General features: G+C 45.9%; 1 protein-coding gene across 1 annotated transcript in view; it reads right to left on the reverse strand.

Moving 5' to 3' along the window:
• LOC115520742 (cytosolic carboxypeptidase 6) overlaps window positions 1–12,592 on the reverse strand; it is a 138,777-nt gene that overhangs the window by 41,070 nt on the left and 85,115 nt on the right. The window contains exons 5-6 of the mRNA XM_032594080.1: window positions 10,648–10,800; window positions 8,056–8,218 (exon numbers count right to left, since the gene is read on the reverse strand). Coding sequence (XP_032449971.1) covers window positions 8,056–8,218; window positions 10,648–10,800 — 316 coding nt within the window. The remainder of the gene's footprint in view (window positions 1–8,055; window positions 8,219–10,647; window positions 10,801–12,592) is intronic.

Raw genomic sequence — 12,592 nt, forward strand, 5'->3', positions numbered from 1 at the left:
ATAATTTCATCTTCTAATCTAAAGATAAGAAAACTTGAACCCAGAATGGGGAACATATCTGTCCAAACCAGCACAATCCTCCAGTACAGGGATCCTGACCCGTCCCATAATGAATATCGCAATATTATTATTTTTATCATGACTACTGCTACTATTAGCCAGTCATTCATTCAGCCAGTCATTCAGCAAGCATTCATGTTTAAAGATCAAATTCTAGTCTACATCTGCATGGGGGAGAAAAAGAAACTCACAGGCCTGAGTTCAGTGTTGTTTTCTGTTCCCAACGCTCTCTGATTGAAGCATTTTTTGCTTATGAATTTTAACAAAGGCTTGATCCTGGGCATGACAATCAGGGACTGGGAAGTACCTAGGTATTTATACATGCGAACCAACAGGTCAGACCTGACTGCTGCTTACTCTTCTGTCTAAAAAGTGAAGCCTTCTTACCAAGAAAGAAAACCCAGGCAGTACCCATACCAACCCCCCCCCCCAGCACCCTCCCTCCAACAGCCCTAATATACACTTCTATTCTGATAATTCCTCTGAGCAACACAGATCACATCACCCATTGTCCTATTACTGAGCCAGCTACCCGATGCTGGTGAGGTTGCTTCCATTGCATTAATTAACTAATTAACTCATTCATTCATTCATCCATCCATCCATTCATTCATTGGCATTCCCTGAGATTCTACCTAGTATCAGACTTTAAGCCAGAGAGATGAAGTGATTTAACCAAGGTTGCACACAGCTTTATGAGGGACACAAGGGGCAAAAGGCCACACTAGAATGGGAATCCTGACTCCCAGTTCAGCATTCTTTTCTCCAACTCATCAAGGGGGAGTCTACCTTGACTGTGCACACCAAGAAAAATTCCTCCCTTCATTATGACTCTACAGTACCTTATAGAAAAATCTATTATGACCCTGCCCAAAGCTCAGGCCTCTCTCCAGAACTTCAGGGTCATATAGCCATCTGCCTAATAAGCTTCTCCATTTGTATGTTACATGAGCCTCCTACACTCAATACATCCCAGAGCTCAAAATATCCCCCTCCTCAATCCTTTTCTCCAATTTAAGTGATTGGCCCCACCATCCACCATGTTGTTCAAGTCAAGAAAATTGGGTATCTTCCTTGACTTCTTCCTTTACCAAGAAATCACCAAAAATACTCAATCCTACCTGTTAGATATCATAACGTGTTGCTAAAATGGAAGTATCTTTGTGTTTTTAGTCTTAGTGCTCAGTTTTAGCGAAGATCTCAAGTCTATAGCTACTACATTTCAATGTAAGGCATGAAATCACCAGGCAGGACTTGCAAAGGGAAACCAGAAAGCCACTTTTGCACTCTTTAGCTCACCTTCAGACAAGAGGGCTACTGGAGGGGTATAGTGACCCAACAGAAGTAACCACCAGATCATCAGGGACTGAAGAAGGATCATAAACAACTGGCCTGAGCAGAGGGACTTGGCCAACATCAACAGATATCCAGCACAAGGGACGGTATGTCTGAAGAAGCTGACGAGGGCTTGCTAATGCCATCTCACAAAAGTACCCATCACCCAAGACCTTTCCTGTTCCTTTCTTCCTCTCCTTCATCCCGCTCAACCTTGGAGGCCTGAACATCTGGGGTTAGCCAGATGGGGGAAAGGGCTGCAAGGCAAGCTGGAGAAACACAAGTCACCTTGAGATTATTTGAGACAAGCCTGAGCTAGAGGATGGGGTGGTTTTTACTTTGAAGAGCTTTTATGGCTTTGACTGGATCAGATCTGGTCATTGCTGAACTGAGACTTTTTTGTGACCAGAGTTAATCAGAAAACTTTTAATTTCCTGAGACTTATTAGAAAGTCATGGGGCCTGCCAGAGTTTTTACGCATCTAGATCTAGATCTATAATTTATGTACATCTATCTGTAGGGTCAACAGGGGACAAAAAAATACTTTATAATAGCACCCTGTGGGCACTGCTTATTCAATGTACCTGTTACATAGTTCCCATCTTCACCATCTGGGTCTGCCTATGTTTCTTTATCACCTGCTGCTTCTGGCACAGCCTCAACTACCCTCCAATACCCTGGACACACATCCTCTCTCTGGCATTAGGGTCGTCCCCTGTACGCCTACCTCTGCAGGAAGGTTCCCCCCACCCCTTCTCCTACCTGCGTGCCTTTTGTCCTGGAGGTTTGAGACTTAGTTTTTCTTTCTTCCTTCTGCCTCCCTTACACTCCCAAAGGGTTAGGTGACTCCCATGTGCTTCCCTGACCAGCAGAACTCCCCTCTGCCAGAGCATTTATCCTCTGATACTGCTGTCTCTACCTTTTCCCCTCCTTCCAAACTGTCTCCTCCTTGAAAGCAGTGCCTGGGCCTTATCCATCTATTTCTAGTGTCCAATGAGTGCTGTTTGATGGACAAGTAAATAAATGATATCTTTAATGTCTGATACATATTTCAGAGGACCCAGTGCAAGGCTTATAGTAGGCTCTGAATTCAGATCAAGCCAATTAACTGAATTCTATATCTCTGCATCTTCTCTGGGCCATACCAGCCATGCTCTTCTCCCAGAGCCAGCATTTTCTGATTTCAAGGTGCCCACAGCTTATAAGCCTGTGTGGAAACCAGTCTACTCAGGACCCAAGGTCTCTGTTCCCAGTGTTTTCCTCATCCATTATGTCAAAGAGCTATTTATTTAGCTTGTAGCCAAACCATAAACAAAGGCCAGAGGAGCTCTGGGTTATTTTATGATTCCAGTTTAGCTTTTCTCTCTGTCTTTCTTCCTCTTCTTCAACTGTTTCTGCTTCTTCTTCTTTTTTTTTTTTTTTTTTTTTTGTAAATTGTTTCAACAGAGCATATTTATTATCTGGCAGGCCAGTAAATTGTAAATAGGGTTTGTTGAAGAATGGTACAAAATTCTCAGGAATTTATCATTTCACAACAACACAAACAACAAACCACATGAAGGAAAGGAAAGGGAACTAATATTTAATGGCACGGAACTTTTTTTGTTAATTTGTCTGCATTCTTCCACGTAACCCTCAAAACAACCCTGTGAAGCAAGTAATATCCTCACTTTACAGATGAAGAAGCTGAGGTTCAGAGTGGTTACATAACTGGGTTAGGGCCCTCAGCTAGAATGATGCAAAGCAGAACTGACACCTAAGACTCTGACACCAGAGACGGGAACAGAGACCATCAGTCAGGGCAGAAGCCTCTGGGATGTTCCCCTTTTAGATTCTGTTAAAAGCTATGTGTCTTTTGGGGCACCTGGGTGGCTCAGTTGGCTGAGCATCTCTCGATTTCAGCCCAGGTCATGATCTCACAGTTTGTGGGTTTGAGCCTCACGTCAGAGTCCTTGCTGAGTATGGAGACTGTTTGGGATTCTCTCTCTCCTTCTCTCTCTGTCTCTCCCCTACTCATGCTCTCTCTCTTAAAATAAATAAACGTAAACAAAAGTTATGAGTCTTCCTTCCAGAAAATGACCTATGTGTCTTTACTCACAGTTTACATAAACCATAAATAGTTCATAGGCTCTTCTTGAAGCCTATCCATAAGACCCTCAGTTAAGAACCCTTAATTAAAAGAATGAAAGTAGCTATGGGCTTAGCCTGATTGGCTGTCTAGGACACTTTTGTATTGATTTTCCTTATTAGATTGAACTCTTACACTCATGGAATCAGTCCATATTAAGACTCTTCCAACCACAGAATTGTGGATTGTTAATTTTATAAACTCATCTAAGCATGGAATTATAAAATTTTAGATTTTAGATTTCAGAATCAGAAAAATCTTAGAACATCATAGCTGGATGGGACCACAGTAGAGATCAAGTCCACCCATGATTTCGTTCCATGGCTCTGACAGGTGGAAGTACTTACTGGACAATGAGGCTAAGAGATGGTCAGGACTTGCTCAAGGTTACCTAGTAATGGTGATGGAGTCAAAATTCAAACCCCGGATGCTGACTTCAGAGCCAGATCATCAGGTTAAAGCCTCACCCAATAAAAGGAAAGCCATGCACCCTTCATGGTGAGGGGAGGGGAGAAAAATGGGGGCAGGAGGAACATCTGTTGAGTACCTATCATGTGCCAGCATTGCCTGTGGGTTGGAGACACAATGCATCATCTCACTTTCCCATGAATCCTGCAGCATGAATATCATTACTATTTTCATTTTACAAGTGGGTAATTGGCTCAGACTGGTGAGGTAACAGTCCAACGTCACACGGCTAGGGAAGGATCAGTGACTGCATCCATTGTTGTATTTCTCTGATGGAGTAGAGGAGGAAAGTCAGAGAACAACACCCTGATAAAGTTTAGCTGGTGCTTTTCCAGGGAGAAAAATTAAACTGACAAATACATATGTTCTGGTGGGTGGAGAGGCAGACACTATTGCTGGCCTGAGTGAAATACCCCTCAGGCCTCCCGTAGTCCTTCTCTGGTCTTATTCTCTCATCCGGCATGCCCCGGATAACTAACGTGTCCTCCACGTACCCTGATGCTGACAAGGGCTGTTCTAGATAGCAGACATAAAAACCCTGCCATGGGAACTACACAACTGCTACTCTGTGAACCGTTGGTGTTGTGAGGTCGGGGCTGTCAACTGTGGTGACTCCACTGAGACTTTGCCCCATGAACCCTACCAACACAGCCACAGTCTCTTGTTCTAACAACCCCTTCTTAACATAAATGCAGGTCTCCATTCACAGTCACGTAAGCTTTATGATGTTTTAACCAACAGTCACTTAATATTTAGAGCTGACAGTGCATGCTTATATACATTATTTCATTTTAACTCCTTGCAGCTCAGTGAGGTTAAGTGTTATGTTCTCCTGTTACAGAGGAGGACACTGAGGCCCAGTCAGGTGACGAAACTGGACCAAGGTGACACATCTAGCAAGTGGCTGAGCCAGGATTCAAACCCAGATTTGTTTCAATTGAAAGTCTGCTCTTTGCTTAATAACCACACTTCTTCATGACTGTCTCTATTTAATTCCCATAAAGGGGATTAGGAAAGCAAAGGTTTGTAGTCCCTCTGTGAAGGTGATGGGCTCACCTTGGGGAGGTGAGGACTTGCTGAAGGACACTCTTTGAGATGGCGCTGGTGCTGTCATCAGAATCCAGGTCTCCTGACTCTCAGTCTGGAGGACACTTCCTCCCAGACCATATTGCCATTGCCATCAGACTGTGTAATTTCTCTTTCTGATCAGGACGTGGAGCCAGCAGCCAGCGAAGATCAAACTCCGTCTGCCTGAAGTCTCCCTCTCATATGAGAGGAGACACACATTTCAAACAAGAACCAGGTTAAATCGCTCTTAGGTGGTGAGCTGGTCTGGCTTCCCTGGTGCAACTCCTGGGTCCTCTTCTTGTACCCAGATGACGGGACAAGGCAGGGTGGCTCTGATGGCATTTGGTCCACTTGGCTCATGCACCACCTCACTGTCCACTCCGAACTCCTCCCAGTCACTAGCTCCTGCTCCTCACTGACACCCCCATCCAATCACTTACCAAATCTACATGTATGTGGTTCCACATTCTACATACTCCCTGGAAGCACCCAGGTTTAGGCCAGAATCATCTCCCACCTGGATTGTCAGAACAGCCTCCTATGTGTGTCCTTGCCCAAAGTCTTGGCCCCTTCCAATCTATTCTTCCCACTGTAGTCAGAGTGGCTTTCCACCGTGGTGTGAAACCCTTCTATCGTTCTCTATTGCCTTCACATTCAAGTTCAAATTCCTCACAGTCTGCCACTTCAGTGTCATCTCTTATATATGAAGTCCTACAGCCATCCTGGACCACCTTCTTCCTCCTGCACATCTTCCTTCCTCCCCTCTATCTGTCATGTCCTCCCTCCAACAGACCCCAGTCCAGTCTGGCTAATTTCTACTCAACCTTAAAAACTCAGCTTAGATGTCACTTCTATTGGGAAGCCTTCCTTGACCTCCCCAAATTGTGCTTGGGTCTCCTTTTACTCCCATACAAAGACATATTTGTCATTAATATGTTCACTGCTACATCCACCATGCCTAGAACTTACCCTAGCTTCTGACAGACACTCATATGTACTTGTTAAGGGAAGTTCCCCATGGCTCTCTGGAATCCCTCCACTACAAGACTCACCATGCTCTATTATAACTGCCTCTTTCCTTTTCTGTCTCCCCAAAAGCTCTGTGAGCCAGGGACCATGACTTTTGGTTAGTATTTTACCCTGGGTGCCTAGTATGATTCCTGGCACGTACTGACAATGTGTTTATTTTGATGCACAAGGACTGGGTGTTGAAGAGAAAACCTGGGCCTGGGGCAAGGGAGGGGCATTCTACTAAGAAACACATTTTCTTTCAACACAAAAGCAGGCGAGGTGCTAAGAAAGCACCTCTGACATCAGAAATCAATAGCAGACTAAGTGCAGGTCTCCTCTGGAGGGACCTACGGCTCACTGGGAACAAGTATGTGGAATCCCTTTGGTACACATGCTCAGATACTTCTTCCAGGCAACCCTCTCGATCTCCTTTGCCACAACATCCCGGGAGAACAAAGCAAGTGTGGTGTGGAACGCCACCTATACATGTATTACAGGTGTTAGCAGGTCCTGGAGAAGTCATGGGCACACACCAAGTGTGTGTGTGGGGAGGGGCAACGTGACACATAGAAGTGGCCAGGATCCTCTGTCTCAGAGCAGAGCCTACTCCCTTGGCCTTGCTAGGCCAAGTAGTTATCAAAGCAGATTTCAAGGTGACTGTCTCAATCTTGGTGACTGCAGGGAAGGGACTCTCAGTTCTTATGATCTCTCCAGTGTTCCACTGGATCCAGAACACTGCTCTAACGCCTGGCCTACCTGCTTCTCACCCTTTGGTCAGGGGCCATCGCCCTGCCTCCCATGTTCTCAGCAAGGTAACTGGACCCCCCAGGGCCACCAGGCTGCAACTGACTGGGTGGACTAGTCCTGAGTCATGCCCCGACCAGAAAGGATGCTTTCCTGAACAAAATATGGCAGGAACTCCATGAACACTCATCAAGGGTTGAACAAGGGCTAAAAGGAACACTTCTACTTCTAGGGAGAGAGAAATTATACATATATAGAGTTAATATCATCCCTTTCCATTTTGTTCCATCAACTATAATGCTTTCTCTAAGAAAACTAAGTGTTAGGAAAGGAGAAATGGGTCGATCCAAAAACAAAAGGATAAAGGGAAGCAAAAACTGTCACAATCTGTCACAATCCTTATGTATGGACCTTGACATTAAAATCAATACCCAGGAAACTAGAATGACTAAATAATCCCTAGAAATTCAAGGAAGCTAGAAAGTAACCTCTAATAGTTTCATTATGACAAGCGTGGGGGATTTTGGAGAAATTGTAAGAGGAAGCCAAGAGGAAAAGCAAATTGGGGAATGTCAAAGCAGAGAGAAAGATGTGCAGAGGATGGGAAGGGAGGCAGGGAAGACACAGGGGAGGCAGGGGGAGAGAAGGAGAGGAGAGGAGGGTGGGGAGAAGAGAGAATCCAGGAGGGAGGGGACATAAGAAGCAGGGAGAGAAAAACACAGGACAGGAGTGGAGGGGGAGCTAGAGGAGAGAGGACAAGGGGAGGAAAATGGGTGAGCAGAGAGAAGAGAAAGATGACACAAGCGTAAAAAGGTGGGAGGTGAAAAGACAAGATATAGTTTTACATGTTCAGGGTTAGAAGGAGTCCAGACCACCCAGGTCTTCTTCAGCAACCAGGGGGATGGTCATTCTCCAGCCCATGTGCTTACATACCTGAGATGGTAGAAGACGTACTCCCTCGTGAGGGTGTGGAGGGGAGATAGAGATGGGAGCAGCAGAAGGCCGTCGCGGAGCCAGTTGGGATGGGGTGTGTCCATTAGAAGGGCAAGGGGCAAACAGGACAATCCAAAGATGCCACCAGCATAACCAGCCTCCATTCTCACCCCAGAGCCTCAGCCCTCACCTAAGCTGAATGTCGGATTCCTGCCTGCCCATTAAATGTTGCCAGACCTGGATACTCGTGGCTAGATGCAGGCTGGCCCAGGCCTGGAGTGGGGGTGGGGGGAACCTGCCAAGGATACAGGCTTCTTCAGTGTAGGGCACAGCAGCTGTAGTGCCCCCGATGATGTAGCTGTAGAAGGAGACCTCGAGGGTGTAGCAATAGGAAGTATGGTCCAGTAGCCCACCAAGGAAGCGACGGCCAGTTCCTGCTTTCACAGCATCCCGGTTAAAGGATGTGCTGGACTGGGAAAGACAAAGTAGGGAGGAGAGAATCAGGGCCAGGCACCTGCTGGCTATCGGATCTTGGGTCTTACTACACCTTTGGGTCTCAGCCTCCTCATCTGAAAAGTGGATATTAACCACACATCACAGAGTTATTATGGGGACTGATTACATAAACAAACAGAATTAAATGAAAGCATCCAGCAGAGTTCTTTGGATAGTAACTGCCATTTAACAAATATTTGTGGGAATTTGAATGGGGACAGATGGAGCAAGGAAACGTAGACAGAGAACAATAAGCAATTATATTGTGATGATAATCAAAATGAAAATTTGGGCAATGCTTGCAACTTTGTAATGTTGCTTCCTACATGGCATCTCATTTACACTTCAAAATAACCCCTTGACATAGGTGTTGCAATTTTGCCCCTCTGGATGCGAAAATGAAGCTCACAGAGATGGAGCAAGCAAGTGATACAGCACAGAGTTGAACCGAGGAGTAAGTAACCCCAGAAGCGCTGACACTCCTTCACAATGGCTCCCTCCGCTGGGGGCAGCCGAACTCCAGCTGGATATCACCAGAGGGTAGGGATCATGGCTGTTTCTCCACAAGAGTGTCAGCTTCACCCATGGAGGTGGATAGAGAGAGGACAGAGCCAGCGGGTCAACATCTCAAGTCCTCTGTTCAAAGACAGGCAAGATGTTGGGCAACTTGCCTTATTTGGTTTAGCCTCAGTTTTCTCATCTGTAAAGTGGAGGTGATAATACCATCTCTTTCACAGAACTGTGAGGTAATTCATCTGAGGTTAAAGGACATTCCCTGCTAACCCACAGAGATCTAAGGAAATAAAGAGGCTGTGGTTTTAATAAGAGAATGTGTGTCTTGTTCAGCAGAGTATAAGAGAAGAAGGAAAAGAGGGAGAAAGAAATTAGCAAGACAAGGCAGAGATTTAAAGACACATTTAAAGGAAGAGAAACTATGTGTGCATGCACATGCGTGTGTACATGATATGTGTGCATGTGTGTGTGTGTGTGTGTGTGTGAATTCTGAGATAAAGCCAGGGATCAGAAAATTAGAACGTCACGTCTGAAAGGACACTTGAAGTCCATGCAGTGAAATCATTTTAACATGGGGTACTGAGGATCAGAGAAGAGACAGGGATGGGTGAGGACAGATTACTTTGACCCTGGTCTTGAGCTCTTAAGATGGCTGCAGTGCAGGAACACCATCAGCCAAGGCCAAAAATAAAGCTCCTAGACTGAGCCCCTTTTGTTTGCCCTGGAAACCTCACCCCTGTGAGGGTCTCTGAGGCCTGTGGCCCAGCCTCCCAGGGAATGTGGATCCAGGAGACCACAGCCTGCTCTGAAATTGGAGTGGTTTCAAAAAGCCTGGGGCTAGCCATCCTATGGATTCCTACAGAAACAAGCGTGGTTGTTTCTACCCCAGAGATGTAAATGGGGAGCCACCTGGGTATCTCTTGGGTGCAAAGAGGAGACTGGTCCAGTTCCTTCCGGGTCTGGCATTCAGAACTTCTGAGATTCAAAGCATCTTATCTCATGGAGAAATTCATCATCTCCACTAATGTCCAGGCCTGGAGTAATGGGCAGGCACTAGCCTTCAGCTCATCAACTCAAAAATTGCTATGACCTTTGTGGGCCTCTCCCACTCTGGCCATACAGAAATAATAGGCCTTAGAGAATTAGTATCAGAACAAAGGAAAATGTGCAGAAACTCTCTCCCATGTCCCCACACCACATGCTGACTCTACTCCTCATCCTCTCTCCAATACTGTTTCTTGCTGCAAATTATTCTAGCTGCCAGTCCACGGCCGCTGCAGTCTTCTCGGTGTGTGAGGTGGGTAGCAACAACCAGCCTCTGGAGTCTGCTGAGTCCTTACTGTCTGCAGACTCCTTTGCCGTCTATTGCTGTGTTTGTGCTCCCAGGAAGCTGTGATGCAGGCAGGGCAGAACATTATCACCCATGAATTACTGACAAGGAAATTGAGACCCGGAAAGGGTCATGGAGGGAGACAATGGGGAGCATACACTGCCCTCCCCCCTTCAGCAGGTATGTTAGGCTCCTATTAAAAGGGCTGGTGAAAGTAGGCCCTGGGGCAGGGTCCGGTCTGTCACGTGGTGGGGGGGGGGCTTGGTGAGTCCCTTGTCTTGCTACTGCTGGGGTCAGACCAACTGAACAAAAAATGCCAGCTCCTCAGAAAGACCACGTGCTGCCTTGGAGTCTCCCTCCTGATGCAATGGGCTGCTTGAGGGCATGAGCGGAGCTTGTTCACCTCTATCTTTATCGCCCACACAGGGCCTGGCACAGAGCTGGCTGGTGGTCTGTGAATGTTAAACCCAGCTGAAGTGAGTGAAGAGGAAGAGAGGTAGGCAGTAAAAGGGAGGGGGCTGGGCAGGAGAGGGGGCGTGCTGAGAAAGAACCCTCGACTTACGTAGGAGAAGTCTTCAGCATTCTGGCAGAGGAGCTTGGGGAAAATGGCCTGCCTCTGGAACCGTTCCTCATCCTCAAAGATGTTGCCGTACATGAAGCCATTCATCATGGTGGAGTGGGCATGTATGTCAATATAAAACTCCAGGCTTGTTTTCTGTTGAGAGAAAGGATGACAAATGAGAAGTCTGGGGTCACAGAGCTTGCCTTAAAGGATCAGACACTAAACATGGTGCATGAACGTGCGCACACACACACACACACACACACACTCACATACTTCCTTCTGAGCCGGGCCTACGTGTCAGCAGATTTAGCAGCCGTCTGCAATGTGATTGGAGGGGTTGAGAGCCGTGAGGATCAGTTTCTCCCCACTTTTAACACCATCTGCCCCCAAGGTCTGAGAACACTATAGTTAGTAGCATCCTTCTTCAAGAGGTGAGGGCTTTGTTGGGTTAAGGCTTAATGTTGCTTACCCAGAACAGTTAATACATTCATGGCTAAAGGCACTAGCAGACTTTGTTTTTCCGATCAATGAGAAATACGTTTTAGGTAACATAATTGCATTTACATTGGGCTTGCTTATAGTTTCGGCCTGACTGGGCCATTTCTAGCTGAGGAGGTCTGGGGTAGATCACTGCCCTACTCTGAGTCTCAGCTTTCTTATTTAGACAGATGGGTATTTTAACTCCAACCTCAGAGAAGTTGTACTGGGAACCAAACACTGCAATAAAAATTACTATCATTTACTGCATATTTAATGCATGCCAAGCACGATTCTGGGAGCTTTATGTACGACATATTAGTTAATTCTTTTATTTCACCTCATTAGATGTTACCACACCTACTCTCCAATAATATATAAATAGTGCATGGAAAAAAAACCAATACACACTATGCTCTGTAATCTGTAAAGATGACTTTGACTAGTCTTTCTCTGCTCTCCACTTACACATATTTAAGGCATTCCCTAGCCTGAAACGGTATTATTTGCTAGTGTTTCCACCAAGGAACTCCCTGAAGGTAGGGAGATGTCTCTAAACAGCCCAGTGCCTGGACATGAAGGATGATACTCAGGCGCTGTATGCAGAATGACCGCACAGGCAACCCCAGGGAGATTGCCCTAGACACCAGAATGGACTGGCAAGAATTAGGGAATTTTTTGGCCCATAAATCTTTCATGTTCCTCAAATCTGACTTTCTCTTCCAAGATATCAGCACAGTGTATACCTGATAATCCTTTCTGAGAGTAGCAGAGGCTCCAAGCATGAAAGAGACTTGTCCAACCTGGCATAAACTAAGACTAAAAAAGCCCAGGTCTCCTGATCCCTGGTGCAGTTAACTTATCGCCATCAATGGCCAACTCTAGAAACAGTCACGGAAAAATCTGGCCACCTTTCCATCCCTTTTCTAGTGTGTGTTCCTGGGAAAGAAAGTCCACACTTAGAAGAGCTCTCTCTCTTTGGGACACTTTGAAACGAAGTTACCACCAAATGAAAACCATGTTGCTTCTAGAATGTGGGCCTGGTGACTGTCATTTCATTTGCCTCAGAGTTGGAGTGAAAAATTACGTCTTGCCGAGCTCCCAACTCTCTGGGTAGCATAAGCTGTCTTTTGAGAGATGCAAGATGCACTGGTCTGTGTGATATTAAACTCATCATTTTCAGCTTTGGAGGTGGAATACACAACGATTCAACAGGAGCCCTATAAAAGTCATCTTCACAATTTTATTTTCTTCAATTGTCTGTCTTTTCCTCTGAGCTTTTGATGAGTTGCAGAGGAAAGGAGGAGGTAGAGAGATGACTTAAGAAATGTGTAAGGAGAGGCTGTAAGAAATGTGTTCAGAGAGGTTTATATCTCTGAACACCCAAACTGGAGAGGGTCTTAGACACCAGCTGCTTTGACCTTGCCTGGCTCGGCGCTGTGTGGGGAGCTTGCTTGTGTAGGGC

Source organism: Lynx canadensis, chromosome C1 (genome assembly GCF_007474595.2).
Source record: "Lynx canadensis isolate LIC74 chromosome C1, mLynCan4.pri.v2, whole genome shotgun sequence".
NCBI classification, from domain to species: domain Eukaryota; kingdom Metazoa; phylum Chordata; class Mammalia; order Carnivora; family Felidae; genus Lynx; species Lynx canadensis.